The sequence below is a fragment of the Mercenaria mercenaria genome, chromosome 5 (assembly GCF_021730395.1).
Source record: "Mercenaria mercenaria strain notata chromosome 5, MADL_Memer_1, whole genome shotgun sequence".
NCBI lineage: Eukaryota > Metazoa > Mollusca > Bivalvia > Venerida > Veneridae > Mercenaria > Mercenaria mercenaria.
This window is the reverse complement of record NC_069365.1, coordinates 47,109,482-47,135,723: the sequence shown is the minus strand read 5'-3', so window position 1 is coordinate 47,135,723 and position 26,242 is coordinate 47,109,482. Positions and strand designations below refer to the sequence as shown.

The following is a 26,242-nucleotide window of genomic DNA, read 5'->3' as shown; positions in this document are numbered from 1 at the left end:
TGTTGGCTGACGGCATTTTAAAAAAATGTTTAAATAAGATAACAAAACAAACACATTTGCGATACGACGAGGACCTTTGTGTGACAATGTTGAAGCTACAAGTTTTCGCTTTTTTTTTAGGTAAGTGATTTTTTTTTAAATTTACCCAGTCACTGAGGAAAGTAAAATAAGGGACTGTTTGATTTACGAATTCCTTAACATACTTTCTGTGGTTGTCTTTCTCGTTTCGCAAAACCTGGTCTTTGAGTGGCACTCATTGAATGTTTAAGTTATTTACGTAATAATTCTACACTTTCTGAATGCTACGCAAAGACTTTTAAAGCCAGGTATTTATCATACCATTTAAGGTTATTTACAAAGAAGAAAACTACTTAAGGATATGTTTATCTTGATGCGACTTCATCGATCTATCAAAGCAGGAAGGTCTTAATGCACCTGTCAATATTTTGCCCGCCCGGGGAAGCGGCGGGCATACACGGGACTTTAGACAGAAGACCATTCCCGACAGGCGGGAATTTGACTAACATTTGATGTACCAACCAGGCTCTAGGGTGGGATTTGGACAGAAAAGGTTGTCTCTAGGGTGGGGATTTAGACAACAAAATTTTTGAAATGTCAAATTCCCCTGGGTCAGCCCGCCCCCCCCCCCACCCCCCCCCCATGGACAGGCAAAATATTGACATAGTGCATAATACCAGATCAAAGCAACTGATATTAAAACAATTGTCAGGATTAAATTGATACATGGCAAACATATTTCGAAAATTAAAATAAAATTCTGTCAATCACAATTTCCTAATAAACAAGCAATGTCCCCGTCAATCACGTTTTTCTATGGAACGCCTAAACTGTCTTTGCGTGATAATTATTAGTTTGTTAAGTGTACCAAACGAACTAGTAAATGTACATAACAAACTACTTTATGCTTTGTACCGAATATATTGGAAATGAACATGACGAACTATTAATTGTACAGCACAAACTAATGAATGCACAGCACAAACCAAAATATGTACAGGACAAACTAGCAATTGTGCATAACAAACTGCTTTATCTACATAACAAATTATGATTTATACCGAATATATAGGAAAATGCACATGGCGAATTATTAATTGTACAGGACAAACTAGCAAATGTACATAACAAACTGCTTTATCTACATAACAAATTATGATCTGTACAGAATAATATTATATTGGAAATGGCACGTGACGAACTAATAATTATCACGCAAAGGTAGTTTAGGCGTTCCATACTTTTCTGTCAGTTTAATATAGTATCAGATAAATTATAAACAGTATAACGTATTGTTAAATGTGTTACGTTTCGTTTTACAAAATAAATATTTAAGTTCACTTTGTATAAAATGAACATTATCCGCAATACATTTATATGTACATTTGCTCTTTTTTTCATGTATTTTCATGCATGCTTCATGCAGTGCAATATTTTAAAAATATTATAATCATGATAAAAAAAACGATATTGATATATTTTATTATTATTTGCATAAAACGAACATTATCCGCAATACATTTACTCTATGGCTTTCCTCAGAAAAAAAATGCTATCTTTTCGTTTCGGTAAGCATACTGATAAATGAGAGATATCCATATAATTAAGATACAATTTGTATTTTCATGTATTTTCATGTATTTTCATGCATGCTTTATGCAGTGCAATAAAAATATCATAATCGTGCACAAAAAAGATATTTATATTCAAATGCAATCACCAATTAGTATAATCTACTTAGATGTGTTTCTATGAAGTCTTATTCAATGGAATACAAATGTTGTATCTGTATGAAACATGCGTATGTATACAAAACATAATTTAATCACTTGCTAAATAATAGTGTACCATAATTATATCTGTATATTCACCATGTTTGCCTTTATATTATATAATTCCTGCTTAGATCTATTGCATTTATAGTATACATTGTATGTGTCTCTTCAAATTTAGAGGTATTAAAGAAATCTTATCTTCGCAATAACAGCAATTAGCAGACTTAAACTGATACATGTCAAACATATTTCGAAAATTAAAATAAAATTCTGTCGATCACATTTTGCTAATAAACAAGCAATGTCCCCGTCGGACACGTTTTTATGTTCGTTTAATATAATATCAATGTTAAATGTGCTATGTTATTGTGTTGTCTTGTGTAGTGCTATGTCGAGTCTTGTTTCGTGACGTGTCATCTCGGTATCAAATCAAAATTAAATTTTTGTACCGATCTCTTTCAGGAACTGTACTGGCAGCAAGTGTAAAAAAACTTCCCAAACATCTTTCGGGCAAAGATGAAGATACTGCTAACACGGAAGGTATCACAGATAGAGACAAGGATCGTATTGTTGGTGGCAATTTCGCAGATAGGGGAGAATATCCTTGGCTAATAGTTCTTAGATATAATGGAGGGTTTATATGTGGCGGAACAATATTAAATAAGGATACCATCCTGACAGCGGCGCACTGTGTCGAAGAGGATCCGAATCAATGGTAAACCTATGTTTTATCCGACGCGTTAAGTAATAGAAAGAACATTGAAACTCAAGGCGTAGCCCCCGAGTATAAATCGTTTACCCGAGAGTTTTAATGTTCTTTCTGTTTTGTATCATAGCCTTCCATATATGGTAGTTGTAGGCGTTCCTCACTGCCAAATACAGCAGTTCAGTGAGTACTTGAAATCCTTGCATTACAAATGTGTAAAGCCCAGGTAAAATAAACCAATGCTAGAGCAGAAAATCAATAAATTGTATCATAGCTTGGTGTTTTTTCTTAACAAATTTGGTGCAGTAATTGTATACTCTGAACAGGTGCGGTAACTAAAGGTGCAGGTATTTAATACCGCACTCTAGTTACCGCACTGTGTGGATAGGAAGTATGCCCCAATGTTGGAACAGTAGACAGCGAGCGTGTATTTTATTGAATTTTCTGCTCTGCATTGGTATTTTTACTGGGCTTTACAATTTGTAAAGCAAGGATTTAAGACTCACTGAATCTGTATATGGCAATGTGGAACGCCTACAACTACCATATATGGATGGCTATGATACAAAACAGAAAGAACATTAAAACTCTCGGGTAAACAATTTATACTCGGGGGCTACGCCCCCTCGTACAAATCGTTTACCCTCGAGTTTCAATGCTCTTTCTATTACATACACTTCGCTGTCTACTGTTCCAGACACGCTGGCATACTTTCCTATCCAACAGTGCGGTAACTAGCGTGCGGGTATTAAATACCTGCACACTTTTAGTTACCGCACCCTGTAGTCAGTGTATACGATTTACCTACACCAAATTTGTTAAGAAAAAACACCGAGCTATGATACAAATAGGTCTTAAGTAACCAATTTCGATTTTGTACTTTTTAAAAAATGATTTTTTTTTTTGCAATTTAGAGAATACACTCAAGGACTTTAAAACGCCCAATCTATGCAAATGGAAAATTTAAATCGAGATTTTCGTGAAAAATATATTTATGAAATATGCATAATAAAAAGGGTATAAAGGTGGTAATCTGTCTGTGCTAAACGAAGCGCGACTACCGCTTATGAAGCTCTGTTGCACCTCAAAATGGTAGCAACGTATTTTGGTAGTCACTACCAAAATTCGGCCGAGTTTTGGTAGTCACTACCAAAATACGTTACACTCAACGCAATTTGGTAGTTTTCAAAAATGTGGTACCAAAATGCGTTGGATATGTACACATCCAACGCAAAACGGTATTATTAATAATCTCATAATTTACAAAAAGAATATTTTGTGACGAATGGACAATATTATTTCAAAGAGCGTCATGATGGAACTAACTCGCTCATCCGACCTTGCCCTTTTGACCTTGAAAATATATCAGCCCTAGATTCAGTCAAGTGGGACCGTTGAAACACACGTGTTAGTGTGGAAACTGTCAACATTCGCAGTTTTGAGTTATTCGATGGGCATAACATTACAGCTTCTGAGTTGATCTGACTGGTTATCGATCTTGGCCGAGATATATTGCGAATCAGCATACTGACAAAGTTTGGTGGCTGCTCAAGTAAGTGCAGACTGTCAATACTTGCAATTTGAGCAATTAAAGGGGGTTAACTCCAGAAGTACTGGGACGATCCAGCTGATTATCGAACTTGCCCGAGATGTTAACATTCTGACCAAGTCTGGTGAACATTTGGATAAGAACTGCACGAGCGAAAATCTGCGATAAATATTTAGAGAAAACCATTCGCATTTGTATATGTAGGTGAATAATAAGATACATGACATTGCATACCTTATAGCGGAGGAAGCTTCATTTCTGAGTAAATGATATATATTTCTTACCAATCTAAACACACAGAACCCACCATTTCCATGCGTTGCCCGGAGAGGACCCCAAAATACCACTCGCATGTATACACCAGAAAATAAAATCTAAATCTAACTGAGTTTTTGGAAAATAATTCGAGTAAGCCCACGCCCACATTCTACCATTCTTTTACGTTGTGTTTCAAAGATATCTGTGGTGGACTCTTGAAACCCCTCACCTTAAAGAGATTTTTTTGCTGGAAATATTTATTTAAGACCCTTAAAACACAGAATTCACCATTTATGTTTATGTGGAATGTTTTAAAAAATATCTAGGTGGAGGACCCACATGCCTTCCTCACATTAATTTTATACTTCGTTTTAAAGAATTCAGCATGTTCGTGCTTTAAAAAATTTAGGTGGACTATCCCTCCGACATTACTAGCACATTAAAACAACAAAACAATACAATATTATTGCATAGGAAGCGTCGTTAAATGCCCGTTTCACACGCTCAGGAATCTACATTTTGGTTGTTTTTTTCTCGGGAGGGAAATCCGAACCCCATCTCCACCATTTTTATAGGAGACATTCCCTCATTTTATCACTCTCTTTTGTGCGTAAATGTAAAAACGAGCACAGCCCCTGATATAGAAAAAACTAACAAAATACGTTCCATTCCATGATCCTTAACAGATCATATAACCCTTGCAACGCATATTGTCGCTACCAAAACTCGGCCGAATTTTGGTAGTGACTACCAAAATGCGTTGCTACCATTTTGAGGTGTAACAAAGCTTAAATTCGGGTAAGTTTTATTGGACGGTTGTCGTCGAATATCCATTTACGTCGCTACATCGTTAGAAGAACCCTCCCGCTTAGCTCAATAGGGAGAGCACAGATCTACGGATCGCGGGGTCGTAAGTTCGATCCTCGGGCGGGACGTATGTTCTCCGAGACGACTTCATAAAAGACATTGTGTCTGAAATCATTCGTCCTCCACCTCTGATTCATGTGGGGAAGTTGGCAGTTACTTGCGGAGAACAGGTTTGTACTGGTACAAAATCCAGGAACACTGGTAAGGTTAACTGCCCGCCGGTACATAAGTAAATTACTGTTGAAAAACGGCGTTAATTCCAAAAACAAAACAAACATCGTTACAAGAAAAGCAAATTGACCAGTTTGTCCAATGATGATGTCGTTAATGTAATTTAAAATGTTCAAGTGGTGGTGTCAAACGCAGAACATGAGAGCCGAAATTTCGGTGACTCTCCCATACCGGTATAACTAATTGATGTTTATATCGTTTCAATAAAAGATTTTGAGAAACACCTCCTTTTGAGAAGAATAAAAGTCAGTTCTGATTTTAATGAATATTTAATAAAAGTTGGGAAATGTTGATGAAAATATGTTCGTGAGATTGTAATCGACTTCAACATGTAATCACAGACACTTGAAGGTGAAGCCCTCCCCCCCATCACCCCCATCCCCACCACCCTGAAAAATATCGGCAATATTTTTAGTCTTTTAAAACACACTGAGTATATGTCTCAAACATAGAGTATGTTTTGTTACAAAAATTCAACATGTTTTAAAAATTACCATTTACTATCAATGCAATAAAGAGTACCTTTTATTGTATTGTTTTTTTTAACATGTTAATTTGTATGATTTACATATTTAATGAGTATTTTTATTGCATTGGTGTAAATGGTAATTTTTTAAACGTGTTGAATTTGTAAAAAAACATATTCAATGTTTGAGACAATGCTATTATTTTGGTTGGTAGCATTATATGCCTTCAAAGGATCTCCTTACAGATGTTATTACATGTAATTCACAAAATACCCTGTTGTGGATTTGGTGGATGTAACAATTGATAATGTTCTTGCCATTTAAAAGAATTCTGAATCAGATTTGAGAAAAAGTTTTAAAATATTATCTACCAAATCTTACTGGACTTCATTACTAGTCCAGCCCTCGGACATCTGTGGGGTCAGTTAAACCTAAATAGGACCATAGTTTGAGTCACATCAATGGACTAATTTAGTACAGGTCTAAGCCGGACTTGAGGTATGACCCACCTAATGGTGAATATTTCAAATGCTCAAAACAATGTCATATATCAATGGACTAATTTAATACAGGTCTAAGCCGGACTTAAGGTATGACCCACCTAATGGTGAATATTTCAAATGCTCAAAACAATGTCATATATCAATGGACTAATTTAATACAGGTCTAAGCCGGACTTAAGGTATGACCCACCTAATGGTGAATATTTCAAATGCTCAAAACAATGTCATATATCAATGGACTAATTTAATACAGGTCTAAGCCGGACTTAAGGTATGACCCACCTAATGGTGAATATTTCAAATGCTCAAAACAATGTCATATATCAATGGACTAATTTAATACAGGTCTAAGCCGGACTTAAGGTATGACCCACCTAATGGTGAATATTTCAAATGCTCAAAACAATGTCATATATCAATGGACTAATTAAATACAGGTCTAAGTCGGACTTAAGGTATGACCCACCTAATGGTGAATATTTCAAATGCTCAAAACAATGTCATATATCAATGGACTAATTTAATACAGGTCTAAGCCGGACTTAAGGTATGACCCACCTAATGGTGAATATTTCAAATGCTCAAAACAATGTCATATATCAATGGACTAATTTAATACAGGTCTAAGCCGGACTTAAGGTATGACCCACCTAATGGTGAATATTTCAAATGCTCAAAACAATGTCATATATCAATGGACTAATTAAATACAGGTCTAAGTCGGACTTAAGGTATGACCCACCTAATGGTGAATATTTCAAATGCTCAAAACAATGTCATATATCAATGGACTAATTTAATACAGGTCTAAGCCGGACTTAAGGTATGACCCACCTAATGGTGAATATTTCAAATGCTCAAAACAATGTCATATATCAATGGACTAATTTAATACAGGTCTAAGCCGGACTTAAGGTATGACCCACCTAATGGTGAATATTTCAAATGCTCAAAACAATGTCATATATCAATGGACTAATTTAATACAGGTCTAAGTCGGACTTAATAAGTCAAAACTGGGGGAAAAAACTTTAAAAGTTTTTGTTCTGGGTAAATGTAATAAAACATCTGATCGACCTGCGATCGATACTCAAAAACTATCATTTATTGACCGTCAAGCCATTCAATAGGTATATGACATATTGTTATCTACAGCTGTTAATATGTTAACATTTGCAGGTTCGGCGACTATTCAATAAAAGCGGGAGATTACCAAACATTCAAAAAGGAATCAACAGAACAAATAGTGCGAGTTCAACGTGTTAGAGTGGTAACTGATTTACTTCATCATAATTATTTAAAGTAATCAAGATCCAAAATGCAGTCGAGTTCAAATGCGTTGCAGTGATAAGATATGGGGATAAAAATTTACACTTTATTCACTTCAAATTTTCTTTTAATATTTTCTGTTTGGATGATGAGCTATTATATTACGTGTGTTTTCATTAAAACACAATCCGTACCATAACTACATGTACGTGGTTTCATTTATGCACAACTTACACCGTAATACTTATTTTTCATTTAAGCATAATATGTACGATAAACTCGCTGACACCGACAGAGATATTGCGATTCTGAAGTTGAAGGAGTCACTTACATTTAATGACTATGTCAAGGCGATTCCTTTGGCAAGTAAGTGTTTCAGGTTTTTATTTTGTACTTATTAAACGGTTTCAGTCAGACTTTTGTCTTGTCATGGATTTCTAAACTGAGTAAAAAACAACAAAAACACACACAAATAGACGCGTTTACTTATCCTTCTACTTCTTAAAAGTCAGTTCTTATTTGAATTTCAAAATTTATTACATAAATTTACATTTATATTTTTTTTATTATCTATATAAACAACTTATTGATTTTCTATTTCTACAAGAAAAGTTGATATTGACATTTACAAGTATTGATTTTTGTTGTGATTGCAGAATATAATAAAATAATTATTAATTTCTTGTAAAAATCCTACTTTGATAATTGTTTCCTAGGTTTGAATATTTCATTTACATGCAAAACAGAATTATAATTATAATATCCATTGTTTTATTATCTCCCTTTCTGGCTCTGACTGTGTGAGTCAACTAGCAATATTGTAAATATTTTTTAAAAGTTGTTTTTCTGTTTTCTATAGGCAAATCCCAAGAAAAAACGTTGGTGAAGCTGAATAAATGTGTTGTCGCTGGCATCGGAGATACTCAGAGTAAGTTTGAACAAGAGACTGCTTTTTTTAACCTGCTAAAGTTCTAAAATGGACTGGTCCATCATTTAATTTGGGCAGGACCACTTATCATTCAAAGGGGTGTTTACTGAAAACTTACTGACTGAATAACGAACAGTGCAGACCATGATCAGCCTGCACGGAGGTATAATATTCGAACTTAAAATAGATTTCATCAAGACAAACAATCCGATCAAATTCCATGAATATTCAGTGAAAAATGCAGCCCCTATTGTATACACAGATTTTTCTTTGATTCGACCAGGTGACATAATTTTTGGCCCCAGATGACCCATATTCGAACTTGACCTAGATTTTATCAAGACAAACATTCCGATCAAATTTCATGAAGATCCAGTGAAAAATGCAACCCCTATTGCATACACAATGTTTTTCTTTTTTTGACCAGGTGACCTTGTTTTTAACCCTAGATAATCCATATTCAAAGCTGACCTAGATTTCATCAAGACAAACATTGTGATCAAATTTCAAGAAGATCCAGTGTAAAATGCAGCCCCTATTGCATACAGGGTTTTCTTTGATTTGACCTAGTGACCTAGTTTTTAATCCCAGATATCAATATTCTAACTTGACCTAGATTTCATCAAGGCAATCATTCTGATCAAATTTCATGAAAATCAAGTAAAGAATGCAGCCTCTATTGCATACAAAATCTAAGACAACAGAGGACGGACAACGAGCGATCACAATAACTCACATTGCTCAGGTATGCTAAAAAGGGAAATAACTCAAAGATGAAGAACGGTAGAGTAATGGTTCTTGCAGAAGTTACAGACCGGGCAGGAAATCCAGAATCACTACGTCAGTCAATAAAGGGAGATTAATTAAAAGCGTGGGAGGAGGGGTACATAAACAAGAGGGCCAAGATGGCCATAGGTCGCTCACCCGAGAGACACACCATAACAGTGTAAACATGTTTGACCCAGTGATTTCATGGAAACAAATATTCTGGCCAATTTTCATTAGGACCAAAAATGTGGTCTCTTGAGTTTAAAAAAGTATTTACCTAGTTTTTGATTCCAGATGACCCATATTCAAATTGGACCTATATTTAAACAAGGCAATCATTCTGACCAAATTTCATGATCAATTGAAAAATACAGCTTCTGTCGCATACACAAGCTAACAGACAGATGGACAGATGCCGGACATCGAATGATCATAATAATTCACCTGAGCATTGCTCAGGTGAGCTAAAAAGTTGGTGTCGGCGTTGCAGTATGCCAAACTTCTTAATGTCACTTTATGTTCATCACCACTATACTGCCCCTACACCACCAAACTTCAAACAAGGGTTTGTCTTGGTAAGGGGCAGACATCTGATAATTTAGAATCCGGTATCCTTAAGGTCATCAAGGGTTTTAGTTCAGGTAAAAGGTTTATGGCAAGCTTTTTAATTTCACTAAATGAGCCGTGTCATGAGAAAACCAACATAGTGGGTTTGCAACCAGCATGGATCCAGACCAGCCTGCGCATCCGCGCAGTCTGGTCAGGATCCATGCTGTTCGCTTTCAAAACCTATAGCAATTAGAGAAGCTATTAGCGAACAGCATGGATCCTGACCAGACTGCGCGGATGCGCAGGCTGGTCTGGACCCATGCTGGTCGCAAACCCACTATGTTGGTTTTCTCATGGCACGGCTCATTTTATTATCTTCTTAACTACTGTAGCTATTATCACAAAATTTCACATCAAGGTTTGTTTAATTATATTGATAGATTTCTGACTGTTCAGGGTCAGGTATCCTAAAGGTCAAGGTCGCTAGGGTTAAATACTGTAATACCTTTTATCTTCTGCCCCCCATAATCATCAAATCTGAAAAGAATTGACCTTAGTGAGGGGCAGACATATTCTGGTTTGAGGTCAGATACCTCACAGGTCAAGGTAACTGAGTTTAGATTTTGTAGTGTTGGTTAAAGATTTTATGATACACTTCTCAGTTTCACTTATATCTCTTTAATATTTCTTAGTACAAATGTACTGGTATCCCTCATACCCAATTTCTAACTACTATCTCAAATTCTACAACCTCCGCACCCATAACGCCCCTCATCCAAACAATTTCTTAAACATTCCTCAAAGTAATTTATAATAAGCATATATTATGTGGGGTGTTCCATGAGAAAACCTGTTTTAGTGACAAAAAATTCAAAATTGAGATAATAACATATTCATAAAGAACATTCTTTTATCTTTAAAATCCGAAAATTTGAAGTGATTATCTTCACTATCTTAAGAGCTACAATGTTTTTAAGTTAGTCACCGAGGGTATTTTGAGACGTGACGTGAAGAACGTCATGAAAGCAGTATGACGTCATTGTGCATGCCCTGTATTTTTCAAGTCATCAATGGAACAAATTATGCGCAACACTTACTTAACATCATATATTTGAATATTTAGGAACAGTTTAAAGCGATTTTACTGAAAAATAACTTAACCATATGTTTTTAGTTTCATCACGAGCCTTTTATCTATACAACTCTATATTTTCATGACACATGGGTGCTTTGGAATTTCTGTTGCCATGACAACAGAACCAAAATTTATATGAAAAATATGGTAGAATTTGATTTGTCTTAGATGACACATTACAATATATTAGTTTCTAGTTTCTGGAGCAACATAAGAAAAAAACATAAGAAAAAAAGTGATTTTTCAGTATTTTACACTACTAATTATACAATAGTTATATCATGTCACTTATACAGGTTTTCTCATGGAATGGCCCATATTGTTTCTTAGATTCCCTCTTACCCACACCCTGCCTCCACCTAAATATCCTATTTCACCCCATCTCGTTAACAACCCCTCCCTCCCTCTCCCATCCCAGGTCACCAAAATGCCTGAGTGGGCGACAGCCCTTGTAGTTTATCTTTGAATAGTGGGGACAACTGTGCAAAATTCCATTGAAATCTCGAGTGATCCCAATCCAAAAATGAACATTTAGCCTTCTGAGAAAAAAAGAGAAAATAAAGCAATATAAGAAGCAGCACTTTTTCTTGAAAAAAAAGTGAGGAGTTGGGCTGTCTATTAAAATATGATAGAAGAACGAGTATCACTGTTGAAAGCTTGTCTTTTATTTTGGCAGTTGTCAAATCTATTTGATACAGTAAAACTAAGTCCAGTTAATGTTTACCCTTCTTTTTCAACCAGTCACAATTGGTACATTTATAAAATTGTTTCTTTTTTTCAAGTAGATTCTACGTGTAAATATTCCTAGAGGCTGACCTATTTAGAGCTGCATTGAAAAAGTACGAAACTTACTAAGCTGAATGTAGGCTCATAATGAAGTGAAACAACTGAAAGGGAGGGAGGTGACATAAAGACCAACCATATTTTCTTAATCATTATTATACCAGATTTATAATATTCCCTCTTACCCACACCCTGCCTCCACCTAAATATCCTATTTCAACCCATCCCGTTAACAACCCCTCCCTCCCTCTCCAATCCCAGGCCACCAAAATGCCTGTGTGGGCGAAAGCCCTTGTAGTTTATCTTTAATGCTTAATATATTAATTAAGATTTCTGTTTATATCTAACAATCAGCTTAGTTTTTTTTTAACCCGTGGTTTGTTGCGTATAATGCTCTCTCTGTTTCGGTGTCTTGAAGTTTTATTCATTTATGGATGGCAAAAATATTTTTAGTGCAGTAAGGCTAAAACCAAACACTGGCCAAGCTCTCTTATTTAGATATTTAAACTGCACAAAAAATACTTTCTCTGTTTTCAAAATAATTTAATTTGATAACTTTGATGATGACAGCCAACCTTTAAATCAATGAATCTTAAAAATACTTATTTCAACAGCATTTAAATAATTTTCGCTGCGGTAAGAATGTATTATTACTGCGGTAAAACTGACTTTCATTGTTCTCAAAATGATTTTCACTGCAATTAAAATTATCTTTATTGCGGTAAAAACGCATAATTACAGCGGTAAAATGATTTTCACTGCACTCTTCAAATACAATTTTCGCTGCAGTGAAAATGTATTTTTCATTGCTGTTAAAATGTGTAAGTTCTATGAAAAAAGAATGATTATTTTTTACCTAAGGTAGGCCAGATAATTTGAGTGCAGTGAAAATATTTTGACTGCAGTGTAAGTAATAAATTATGAGAGAGCTTGGCGGTGTTTGACTTTGTTTTAGAATTTTTTTTCTGTTTTAATGAAAATACTTATTTTTGATTAGGATGGCCAACCATACTTGTTCATAATTTGTGAGTAAAGTTTGGATATCTGTATTTCCATGGAGTTTGGTAGAATCTACTAATCATTTTGAAATAACACAAGAAGCAAAATATCACTGTTTACAGAAGAATTTCAGTGAAAATAAACATGTTTTCGATGAAGCAGGAAAAAACAATGTTTTAAAATAAAATGAGATTCCGTCTTCGGCAAATAATTCAAATAATATTACCAGTACAATCATGTAAATGTGGTAGGTTTGAAATGTGAAATAAGATCCGTCTCCATTTCTACCACATATCTTAGCAGGAAAGACAAATGAGCCGTGCCATGGGAAAACCAACATAGTGGCTTTGCGACCAGCATTGATCCAGACCAGCCTGCGCATCTGCGCAGTCTGGTCAGGATCCATGCTGTTCGCTTTTAAAACCTACTGCAATTAGAGAAACCGTAAGCGAACAGCATGGAGCCTGACCAGACTGCGCGGATGCGCAGGCTGGTCTGGATCCATGCTGGTCGCAAAGCCACTATGTTGGTTTCCCCATGGCGCGGCTCAAATAGGCACCAAACAGCTTTTTTTTTTCAGATACTAGTAATAAGGTGGAGTCGTAATTTCGATTGTCAAACAAGTATTGCAAAATCATAAATATTCACGAGGTACTAATTTTTGAGGGTTTCAAGCTTGAATCAACCCAAGAATTTTAAACCCAATAAACCAGTAAAATTCCTACTGCTTTTTGTTCCATGGTCAAAATCCACAAATTAATAGCTCTGAACGGTCCAAACCATGAAATATCTTGCTCGTGAAATTAAGTGAATTTACAGTACTCAATCATGAACTTTTGATTTCAGACTGGGACTCTACTCCTAATAAAGCTAAGGAAGCAGCCGTAACAATGAAGGGAAAAAGTACATGCTCAAAACTGGCAAAGAAGTATAAAGCCAAGTTTACAAATTATATGGTGTGTTCCTTGGATGAAGGGGAAGGAGCTTGCAGTGTGAGTATTTTATTTTCTTTTCTCCTTGTAATATTTAGGTTAGCATTAAAATATCTGACTTTAATCTATTGTACCGGTACTTTCTTTATTGTTCAATAAATCAGATGAAAATGCTGCATTAGTGACCAAACAAAAATTTGGATCGTAACTCTCCCTTATGTAATAGTTTTTCTATTGCCAAACTAAAGTGTCCGTAAAATATTTCATTTTTTTCTCAGACATCAAAACCTTCATCCTTCAAATATTTACTACTATGTCTTTTGTTTTTAATTCATCATTTCAACAGAATGAAAACTGTAGGAGATAAGTACACAAAGTTCAGATGTAGTGATTCGAAGTTCAAAATAGGGCCATAACACCAGAAAATATAAGCAGGCATGAGCGTCCTATGTTTCATGTTGAGGATGTTTATCAAGTCTGATTTCAATACATGTATTATGAAAATTATAGGAGGAGTTAACTGCACAATATTCTAATATATAACTGTAATATTTATATTAAACCACATCCAGAAAGTAGCATACATTTATTTTATATTAAGCCACATCTAGACAGCAGCATAGATTTATTTTATATTAAACTACATGCAGAGAGTAGCAAACATTTATCTAATATTAAACCACAGCGAGACAGTAGCAAACATATATTTTATGTTAAGACACATGTAGTCAGTTATGGTACTGTACATATGCTGAGACAGGCTGATAGAGAGCAAACTCCTGTTGTGATCCTACACAAGTTTAGAATTTACAAGTTCCCGGTTTAAGATCAGAATTTGTTTCTTTTTCAGGGAGACAGTGGAGGACCGTTGATGTGTTTTGACAGACAGAGGAAAGCTTATCAAGTGGGAATTGTCTCATATGGCAGTGAAGATTGTTGGGATGGTTTTAACGTTTACGCAAGGGTTTCTGCTCTCAGAAAATGGATCAAAAAATATTTATAGATAGTTATTGAATAGCAAGCCTTAGATTTATTTTGTACTGTTTATGTACTTAGGAACAAAAAAATAAAATAAAGGAATGACAAATGTATAAATGTGACTTTTTTCTGGTACCAGTGATGTTTAAAAAAATCTGATACTGTATACTACTACATGAAGAATCTGCTGCTAGTAATAAAAATATTTTATTTTTCATTGTAGAAGAAAAAACATTTATTACAATACACCAAAATGAACAAAAAATGCAGTTCTTGTTTTAGCAATGTATTAGTGGTACATATGATACCAGTATAGCAAACATCATGAAAACATAATTTTATGTCTGGCAAAACATGGTCCAATGCATCTGGTAATACGTGGTCCAGTGCAGTGCATCTGGCCACACATGGTCCTGGGTGCAAAATATGTTTCATCTTAATCAAAGCAATTATAAACTAGAGCTGCTTTTGAGAAAAGCGCATGTCTCCCACAACTGCCTAATCATCTAAATAGTAAGTCATTCTTTATATACAGTAACTGTTTACTTAGAGCACAAGCACATAAAGGACCCCAAAAGGACTCCTATACTACTAGAGCGCATGCACATTTTTGACACCAAAAGGATCCCTATACAACTTCTAAAGTAGTATAGGGGTCCTTTTGGTGTCAAAAATGCGCAAGAAGTCCGAGTGTTTTTTGGTAATTTAAGGGCCATAATTCCGAAGTGCCTGGGCCGATTTGGCTAGTTATTGAACCTGGACGACCACTTATTGGCAAACACATTTTGTTCAAGTTTGGTGAAGATCAGATAAGAAATGTTCGACTTAGAGTGCGGACAATCTTTGTGACAGACAGACAGACACACACACAGACAGACAGGAGTAAATCAATATGTCTCCTACATAACTGTGTGGTGGGAGACACAATTACTCCACTAAAGCAAACAAAAGTGCCAGACTGTCACAAAATACGCCCGTCATCAAACTTGGCCTAATTCAAGGGGCATAATCCAAGAGTGCCTGAGGTGATTTGGCTGGTTATCAAACTTTGCCGAGATATTATACCCACAAAAATTGTCAACAAGTTTGGTGAAGACTGGATGAAAACCATTTGACTTAGAGAGCGGACAAGGCTAAATTTGCTGTTTTTAGAGTAATTCAAGGGCCATAATCCACAAGTGCCTGAGGCGATTTGGCTGGTTATCGAACTTAGCCGAGATATTATGCCCACAAACATTGTCAGCAAGTTTGGTGAAGATCGTATGAAAACTGTTCGACTTAATTCGCTGTTTTTCGAGTAATTTAAGGGTCATAATCAAAGAGTGCCTGGGGCGATTTGGCTGGTTATCAAACTTGGTCTTGATATTACGCCCACAAACATTGTTAGCAAGTTTGGTGAAGATCTGATGAAAACTGTTGACTTGGAGAGCTGACATGCTTTGGACGCCACCTGCCCACCCGTCGCGGGTGTTCACATAATACGCCCCTCTCGTCAGACTTTCAGAGACAGGCGTATAAAAATTATACTAACCACAAGGGACTTATTTTCCTGGTTGTGTTAATTTACGAAAAACAATTCTCAACAAACACATTCAATTTTCATTAATTCTATTCCCACAAGTTCAAATCCCCCAAAAATAACAGTTTTGCCATGCCCACAAAATGAAATGATTTCACAATACCTCTTATGTAACAAGTTATTACAGAGATATTCTCATCAATCAGAGATAAACTATTGTTAAATCATTTAATTATGTGGGCCTGAAATTTTGTGGGTTTTTTGTCCAAATTGCTATTTCGTGGGGATATGAATTCATGGATTTTAAATTTTCAACAAACTAGAATTGTGTCCATTGGACACAGATGCCCCCACATACTGTGCCATCCTCTAAATAGCAGAGTTTTTAGTAAAGACAATCTTTACATGAAGGATGTTCGATCAAAAGTTAGAAGCAAATTGTATTCAGATAAGGTTGTGTATCTGAGCAACTTTGAATCCAAGCCTTGTATGAGGAGTTGAACACACAAGATTGTTTTTGTATATTCTATATATCAAAACTATTAATTTGAAAGAGCTATAACTGCAGTAAAAGTAATCACTGAATAAATCCTTCCTTTATGGTCATCTGCAAATCTAGCTTGTTCGTCTGTGAATGTTTGAAGCAAATCAGACTAAAAGTGTGGCAGGAGTAGGACACACAAGATTTCAGGATGTATGGATATACATACCTACTGACAGCAGCAACGCTATATGCCCCCACCCCCCACAAAAATGTGTGTGTGTGTTGGGGGGGGGGGCATAGAAAATGAATTGAAATTTTACTTTTTTGTTGAGATTTAATTTCAAGGATCCACTAAACCATGAAATCCATAAAAATTAGTCTTCGACAAATATTTATGATTTCACAGTATTAATGATTAAGTAACTTTTGCATCATTAATATTTTGCAAATTTTTCAACAACACACTCATTCACATTTTAGTAATTTGTGTTTAGTAGCTGATTTATTTCCAATTATTGGGATTAATAGTCAGTGGTCATGACAGATTTAAATTTGTTTGTCGATCATATTTGAGAATATTCATGTAACAAAACTCATTATGAATAGTACCCTATTAGGGCACCACTGTACAATTTTAGCATTGTCAAAAATAATAAAGTTATCACTACCAGCAATTCGGTAAGGAATTTACTGGTATATAATCACATTTTGTACGGCAACATGATCACAAAATTATCCAGTCATAACCTCATCGCAGTCCTTTAATAAATCTTTGTAAACGTTAAAAAATGTTTGTTTAGACAGCTCATTAAATGTTTGTTCTACTTTCATTTTGAGTGTTCTGAAGCTGTGAAATATATGTATCAAGTGTGTCTGTAGTTCTGTGTAACTGTATCTAATGTTCAGTTGTTCTTCTTTATGCCTGAAAATAAAAATGCAATTTATTCTATAAATTGTTAGATATCAATAGGTTATTAGTTATGTATCAAGAAACATGCGTGAGTTCTGCAGCAGAAATATTACGCGACTTCAAGAGTTCAATATTCTTCCGCTAAAGAATGAGTGTATATTTCTCAATGCAAAGCTCATTATCTTTTTACATAGGTATCTACACATATTAACATTATATCTTAATATATTCATATATAATATAATATAATAATACGATATAAATATTACTATCTTGTTAAATAGCTTTAATAAAATTGACAAAACTGCGTGAATAAACAGATATGCAACAACAGACATTAAAATGATGTCACGCACCCAATATGAAATTCAGACATCAATATGGAAAAACACTGACGTTTCTGCTTTCATAAAAACTTAACTACTGTATAGTAACTGCACAAGCACTACATTATTGTGTACTGTATAGTAACAGTACAAGCACTACATTGTTGTGTAGTATATAGTAACAGCACAAGCACTATATTATTGTATACTGTAGAGTAACAGGACATGCACTACATCATTATGTACTGATTACAAACAGGACAAGCACTAAATTATTGTATACTGTATAGTAACAGCACATGCACTACATTATTGTAAACTGTACAGTAACAGGACAAGCACTACATTATCAGGTACTGTATAGTAACAGCACAAGCACTACATTATTGTGTACTGTATAGTAACAGCACAAGCACTACATTATCGTAAACTGTGCAGTAACAGGACAAGCACTACATTATCAGGTACTGTATAGTAACAGCACAAGCACTACATTATCGTATACTGTAAAGTAGCAGGACATGCACTACATCACCATGTACTGTATACCGGTAGTAACATTACAAGCACTACATTATTGTGTACCGTATAATAACAGTACAGGCACTACATTGTTGTGTAATGTATAGTAACAGGACAAGCACTATATTATAGTGTATTGTATAGAAAAAGCACAAGCGCTACATTACTGTGTACTGTATAGTAACAGCATATGCAATTAATTATTGTGTACTGTGTAGTAACAGCACATGCACTGCATTATTGTTTTGTTTGTTTGTTTTGGGTTTAACGCCATTTTTCAACAGTATTTCAGTCATGTAACGGCGGGCAGTTAATCTAACCAGTGTTCCTGGATTCTGTACCAGTACAAACCTGTTCTCCGCAAGTAACTGCCAACCTCCCCACATGAATCAGAGATGGAGGACTAATGATGTCAGACACAATGTCGTTTATGAAATAGTCACAGAGAACAGCCCGAGGATCGAACTCGCGACCTCGCGATGCGTAGACCAACACTCTACCTACTGAGCTAAGCGGGCGGGCTGCCTGCATTATTGTACAGCGTATAGTAACAACACAAGCACTACATTATTGTGTACTGTGCAGTAACAGCAAATGCAGTATATTATTGTATAGTAACAGCACAAGCACTACATTATTGTGTACTGTGTAGTAACAGCACATGTAGTGCATTATTGTACAGTGTATAGTAACAACACAAGCACTACATTATTGTGTACTGTGCAGTAACAGCAAATGCAGTATATTATTGTACAGTAACAGCACAAGCACTACATTACTGTGTACTGTGTAGTAACAGCACATGCACTGCATTATTGTATAGTGTATAGTAACAACACAAGCACTACATTATTGTGTACTGTGTAGTAACAGCACATGCAGTATATCATTGTATAGTAAGAGCACAAGCACTACATTATTCTGTACAGTGTAGTAAGAGCACATGCACTACATTATTGTATAGTTACAACAAAAGCACTACATTATTGTGTACTGTATAGTAAGAGCACATGCATTTAGTGACAGCACAAGCACTACATTATTGTGTACTGTGTATTAACAGCACATTATCATGTACTGTGTAGTAACAGCACTGCATTATTGTGTACCGTGCAGAAACAGCACATGCAGTACATTATTGTATAGTAACAGCACAAGCACTACATTATTGTGTACTGTGTAGTAACAGCATAAGCATTACATTATTGTGTACTGTATAGTAACAGAACATGCAGCAAATTATCATGTACTGTGTAGTAACAACACAACACTACAATGACTACATTATTGTATAGTGTATAGTAACAGCACAAGCACTACATTATTGTGTACTGTATAGTAACAGCAGATGCAGTACATTATCACTACATTATTGTGTACTGTGTAGTAACTGCAAATGCACTACGTTATCATGTACTGTGTAGTAACAGCACAAGCACAACATTATTGTATAGTGTATAGTAACAGCACAAGCACTACATTAACTGTGTAGTAACAGTACAAACACTACATTATTGTGTACTGTGCAGTAACAGCACATACAGTACATAATTGTATAGTAAAAGCACAAGCACTACATTATTGTGTACTGTGTAGTAACAGCATAAGCACTACATTATTGTGTACTGTGTAGTAACAGCACATGCAGTAAATTATCATGTACTGTGTAGTAACAGCACAAGCACTAAATTATTGTATAGTGTATAGTAACAGCACAAGCACTACATTATTGTGTACTGTGTAGGAACTGCACATGCAGTACATTATTGTGTTCTGTGTAGTAACAGCATAAGCACTACATTATCATGTACCCGTATAGTAACAGCACAAGCACTACATTGTTGTCTAGTGTATAGTAACAGCACAAGTACTACATTATTGTGTACTGTGTAGTAACTGCACATGCACAACATTATCATGTACTGTATAGTAACAGCACAAGCACTATATTATTGTATAGTGTATAGTAACAGCACAAGCACTATATTATCCTGTATTGTGTAGTAACAGCACAAACACTACATTATTGCAAGTGTATAGTAACAGCACAAGCACTACATTATTGTATAGTAACAGCACAAGCACTACATTATCCTGTCCTGTATAGTAACAGCACAAGCACTATATTATTGTATAGTGTATAGTAACAGCACAAGCACTATATTATCCTGTACTGTATAGTAACAGCACAAGCACTACATTATTGTATAGTGTATAGTAACAGCACAAACACTACATTATTGTGTACTGTGTAGTAACTGCAAATGCACTACATTATCATGTACTGTGTAGTAGCAGCACACACTCTACATTATTGTATAGTGTATAGTAACAGTACAAGCACTACATTATATTGTACTGTATAGTAACAGCACATGCACTATATTATCATGTACTGTATAGTAACAGCACAAGCACTACATTGTTCTGTACTGTATATGTGGATTTAGGCCTCAACAGTGTCAGATTCTTTATGTGATGAAGAAATCTAGCTGACTTGAAAAAAGTCAGTGGTTCTTAGTCTGAATTTAAGCCGAAATGAGTGTCTTGGGGTCTTCCTCAGATAATAAAAGTCAGAAGTTCATAGTAAAGTTATTGTGACTTACAAAACCCCAACAAAAATAATCTAATGAGCTTATGCTTCAAAAATTACGTCAAATTTTTAAAATTTTAGAAAGTGCTTTCAGTTGTGAATTATTGTAAGTAGAAAGTAAAACTGAAATGATTCAATGATATCTAGGCTATATTTATTCACAGAAACGCTGGTCTGGTTTGTAATATGTGTAGAAAAGCTCTCCGAAAGTGGTAAATAGTCACACAAGTAAATTTTACTACACTCTTAAAAAAAGATGGTAACTTTACTGGTTTATTTTAAGTATAACAGTGAAAACACTAATATTTGTGGGGGACTTATTTTCTGGAGTTTCCATGGTTACGTCAATTCACAATATCTAAATCAATGACCAAACAAAATTCCCAATAATTTTATCTCTAAAATTTGAATTCTAGAAATTCAAGGCCCCACAAAACTGTGATTTTAGCTGATACCACTGAATTTTTGGCCCACAAAATTAACCCTTAGCCTGCTGGTGGCAAGTGATTCTGCCTTTGCGACCATTGCAGACCAAGATCAGCCTGCACATCCGTGCAGTCTGATCATGGTCTGCACTGTTCGCTATTCAGTTAGTAATTTTTCAGTGAACACCCCTTTGAATAATAAATGGTATTGCCCAAATTGAATGATGGACCAGTCCATTTTAGGTATTTAGCAGGCTAAGGGTTAAATGATTTCACAGTATATGTATGTGGCACTTTAAATATTTGAAAACTTTGATGTCTACCTTGAGGCATAACCCATTGAATGCAAAACAATGTTACCTCCACCGGTATATATCTCCGCTGTTAAACAGCCCATAAACAGGAACCATGTCGACGGCCCATGACAGTAAATGATCCACATACATGTCACAGAAACTGTCATCAATTGTGGAAAGTTTACAGATCAAAAGACAATCACATCTCCATATGCCACTGAAAGAAAGGTAATTCATAAACTTTGCAAGCAGCTCTGTTTGTGAACATTGCAAAAAATTAAAAACCATTCTAAGCTTTATCATGCTGGACACAATTGATTCTGCCTTTGCGACCAGTGAAGATCATGATCAGCCTGCACATCCATGCAGTCCTGCAGTCTGCCCAAATTGAAAGATGGACATGTTCATTATAGAAATTAAGCAGGGTAAGAGTTAAAGACATGATGCAGATTAATATTATCCAGTCTACAATTATTTTCTTGAACTGAGATCTAAAACACATTTGTATGCCAAGCAGATGTCTGAAAACTTGCTAGAGAGGCATAATAATCAACACTCCTGTCTAATTTGACCAAATGCCTTAGTTATTTTGAAGGAGAGTGCCTACAGACTTTATGTAAAATAATTTAATATTTTGAAAGTGCTAATTTGCAGCTGTTAGTAATTGGAATTTAAAAGAAATATTTCAGTGATTCAATAAATTCTGTGTAGTATTTATTGATAAAAACCCTAATATAGAGTGTAAAATATGTGGAAGGGGAGCGGAGTTCTAGTGGATAAAGTGTAGGCCGCTCAATCCATGGTCACGATCATGACTTTTCATATGACACCTGTACTGGTTTTTCCAGGAAGCAGACTCGAGAGTGGTTCCAACACAATCAAGCTAAAACAAATTAGTATAAACTAAATATGTGGAAAAACACTCAAAAGCATTTACTGAAATTAAGACTCCTTATATCAAATTCTACTAAAACCAGATTTGTGAGTATTTTTTACATTAATTTTATATATAACCTTGATTTCTGTTTTAATAATTTTAAAATTAAGTTAAATATTGTTCATGCTGGGCGCGACTGATTCTGCCTTTGCGACCAGTGTAAATCATGATAGTGATTGTTTGCCATTCAGTCAGTACCGTAATCGGCCGAATATAGGTCGCACTCGTGTATAGGACGCAGTGAAAAAATATCAGCAGAATTCTGGAAAAATGCTTATACCCATTTATCACTTATCCGAATTTATGTTTGTCCGTAATTCGCTATAGTTTCCAAGAACTCGCCGGTTTTTGCTTAATCATTGTCTATGTTTTTGGATGTTGTGGCAAGTATTTAAACTGAAAAAGCATAAACTCTAATTTGCCGCATCCTCTGACCACTCCATGAATATTGACGCCGGTGAAAACGAAAGTACACTTTGGCATGACGTAATTTTAAGACTGCTTTGCAAATTGTTTTAAACATTACGGATCAGCGACTATGATTCTATTGTATCAGTCTACATGCACATGTTTACAATTGCCTCCGGGTATGATTAAACGGTTAATTGTTTGCAAATTGTGACAGTAGGTGTAAGATAAGTAATGCCTCGGGCGTGAATTTCTCGATGAACAAGAGGATTATAGACAACTATCAAAATTATGTTTGAAGATTAGGTAATCGATTTCCGGGCTACCTGATATGGAGTTTCAAGTATTTTAATGCAAAATTTGTGAAAACACGCTGGGAAAGTTTTACACAGGTCTTGTTAAAAACTTAATGATCAGTTACAGAAATGCATTGTAAAATATATTTTAATGAAAAACAGCATTTATTTATCTTTTTTACGTGAGCTCTAAATTTTACATTTTTTACAAAAGTAATGTAAGACGCCGGGTCCCGATACCGGCTATTAGCTATGCCCGAGTCTGGTATTTATTCCCCTTGAATTCTCTTCAATATAGAGGTACGCGGGGTAAACAAAGATTGATTTTTCTTAATTTTTGAGTCGGGGGAAATGTTTGGTCTTTTTCCATCCCAATATATAGGACGCATCGGTCCTTCAAGACCAGAATCTTGTAAAAAAATGTGCGTCTTATATTTGTAGGATGACAGTATCTTTTTGGTAAGCACCCCTTTTAACAGTCAATGGTACTGTCCAAACTGAAAGATGAACAAGTTCATTAAAGAAATTTAGCAGGGTAAGGGTTAAACCACTTACCAATCAAAGTCTCTAGCCATGCTACTGACTACATGTAGCATATTGGTCTTTATACCAGTAATAACATCGTAATCTTCTTCATTAGTGACATCTGTCAGAAACATGTACATAATCACTGTCTGAAATATACAAGTACCAATGAAAAACTTAAGCGAATAGTTCAACATAACACCTCAGTAGTTCAACATAATAATAATACTAAGCTGTGCAGCATTATATAAATATTGCATTTCTGAGAGGCTGATATGAAAAATGTTCACCGCGAGATATATGAATATTGACCGAGGCGCCAGCCGAGGTCTATATTCATATTTCGAGGGGTGAACATTTTTCATATCACCCTCTCAGGAATGCAATATTTATTTTATTATACCGAAAGCTTATAAGGGTCAAAGCATTTACTGGAAAATCAACATAATAATTTATTAATAACTAAACAAATAATGAAGAATTAAAGAGTCTTTACTTGTTAGCACTCACAATTTGTGGCGACTTTGCTGTGCTAATAAGACTTTTTTGATAGATTTAGTCGAGACGTTTACATATCGCCGACCCCTATATTTATTCTAATATTTAAACATTGCGTCAATCAGTAGCACTCGAAAAACGGCGATAACTTTCTTTTTTCTAAAGGAAACGTTTAAGTGTGAGCACTCATTTTCTTAGTTAAATCATTTCCAAACTTATTGTGGTAGTTTCGATTCAATATTTGATGAAAAATTGTTTTAGAAATATTTTGCACGTAGCTTAAAAAAGAAACGGCCGTGTTCGCACATGCAAGAGCACCAGAAAAGGGTAATTTAATCCTAACGTATAATTATATAAGCGCCTTGTCTGAAAATTTATCGACTCAGTCTTTTAATCAATGCGAAAGTATCAATCTTTCAACGGGTGATATGAAAAAATAATATCACATGCGCAGAAAAACAAAATAACATCGTTGCGCATGTGATATGAAATTATGGATCATATCACCTGCGCAGAAATAACGATTTTGTGCATGTGATATAAAATCACTGGGGAATATAATATATTATTTAAGTTAAACTAATGGGAAATTTGCATTGGACATTTAATTGAGGTATAATAAAATTAAATATCCTAGGTTGTTAAGCATAACATTTATTGAAGTTCAGCATATATTTCATATTTATAAAAGTTCAGCATATATTTCATATTTATAAAAGTTCAGCATATCTTCCATATTTCCTAAGTTATTCAGCATAATATCCTAAGTTGTTAAATATGATATTTCTAGTAGTTCAGCAAAATATCCCAAGTTACTCAGCATATCTTTTAAATTAGTAAATTCAACATAACATTCTAAGTTGCTCAGCATCAGCATAATATTTATCATAGTTCAACACAGTATCTTTAGCAGCAGTTCAGAATAATATATTTTTGGTTGTAAAGCATTATATCCTGTTGGTATTGCTCTTTTTTTTCCTTCTCAGGAACAATAAAAACATGTTGACTAGTAAATAATTATAAATTATCATATCTGTCCACTTTTTATCAGTATATACTGCTTTAACTAGTTATCTACTTTTGATTAAAAGCAACTGTTGTTTATGTCTCTCAACTTGCTTTGTTTAGTTTTTAATAAATATGTTTAAAATTACTTCCGGAAGAACAGTTGTAAATATACTAACTCCATGCTGTACTTTTCCCCTTCCTCATAAGTATCAAGCTGTCTTCTGCAGTTAAATTACAACTTTAAGACAAATAAAAAAACTAAATATAGAATGACTTTGAATTTAACAACGTTGGTCGTGAAAATTCTCCGCCCTAGTGAGTGATGAAATTCTAAAGCCAGGAAAAAATTGTACCCTCTTCTCTACAAGGTTAGACAGAATTATTTAGAAGATTTTAAAATAAATGGTTATTGTTGTTGTTGTTTTATTAACACCAATTTCAATCAAAGCCTGTAATTTATTATTTAACCTTACCAATCTTTCTGGCTTACTTAGCAGCATTTACCTGTGCTCTGCAAATAACTCAACTTCCCCACATAAGAGGTGTATCAACATGGACATTTCCTCTATATCAAAGCAATTTGTTTTTTGTGTAGGGTCCTAAGTCATATCAACAACATTTATGTCATACAGAAACTTTGGTCCTTTTTGAAGAATATAAGATTCTTTCACTGGCTGTAGGTACAGATGGGAATTTCTGGCCTCGAGGGTGTTTAGGCGGTAACGAGGCTCAAGCCGGATATTCCTATCTGCACCTACAACCAGTGATAGAACCTTTTTC

The 26,242-nt window shown here is 35.0% G+C and overlaps 2 protein-coding genes across 2 annotated transcripts in view; one reads left to right on the top strand and one right to left on the bottom strand.

Annotated features, from left to right (window-relative positions):
• The first annotated feature begins 1,815 nt into the window (after nt 1-1,815).
• LOC123558383 (chymotrypsin-1-like) lies at nt 1,816-14,858 on the top strand. Its single transcript, XM_045350263.2, has 7 exons — nt 1,816-1,819; nt 2,256-2,508; nt 7,554-7,644; nt 7,904-8,009; nt 8,503-8,571; nt 13,652-13,797; nt 14,588-14,858. The coding sequence occupies exons 1-7, from the start codon at nt 1,816-1,818 to the stop codon at nt 14,738-14,740; spliced, it is 822 nt and encodes a 273-aa protein (XP_045206198.2). The 3' UTR covers nt 14,741-14,858.
• A 45-nt stretch (nt 14,859-14,903) lies between these two features.
• LOC123557155 (uncharacterized) overlaps nt 14,904-26,242 on the bottom strand; it is a 28,316-nt gene continuing 16,977 nt past the window's right edge. The window contains exons 7-9 of the mRNA XM_053543422.1: nt 23,987-24,105; nt 21,855-22,007; nt 14,904-17,640 (exon numbers count right to left, since the gene is read on the bottom strand). Coding sequence (XP_053399397.1) covers nt 17,451-17,640; nt 21,855-22,007; nt 23,987-24,105 — 462 coding nt within the window. The 3' untranslated portion in view covers nt 14,904-17,450. The remainder of the gene's footprint in view (nt 17,641-21,854; nt 22,008-23,986; nt 24,106-26,242) is intronic.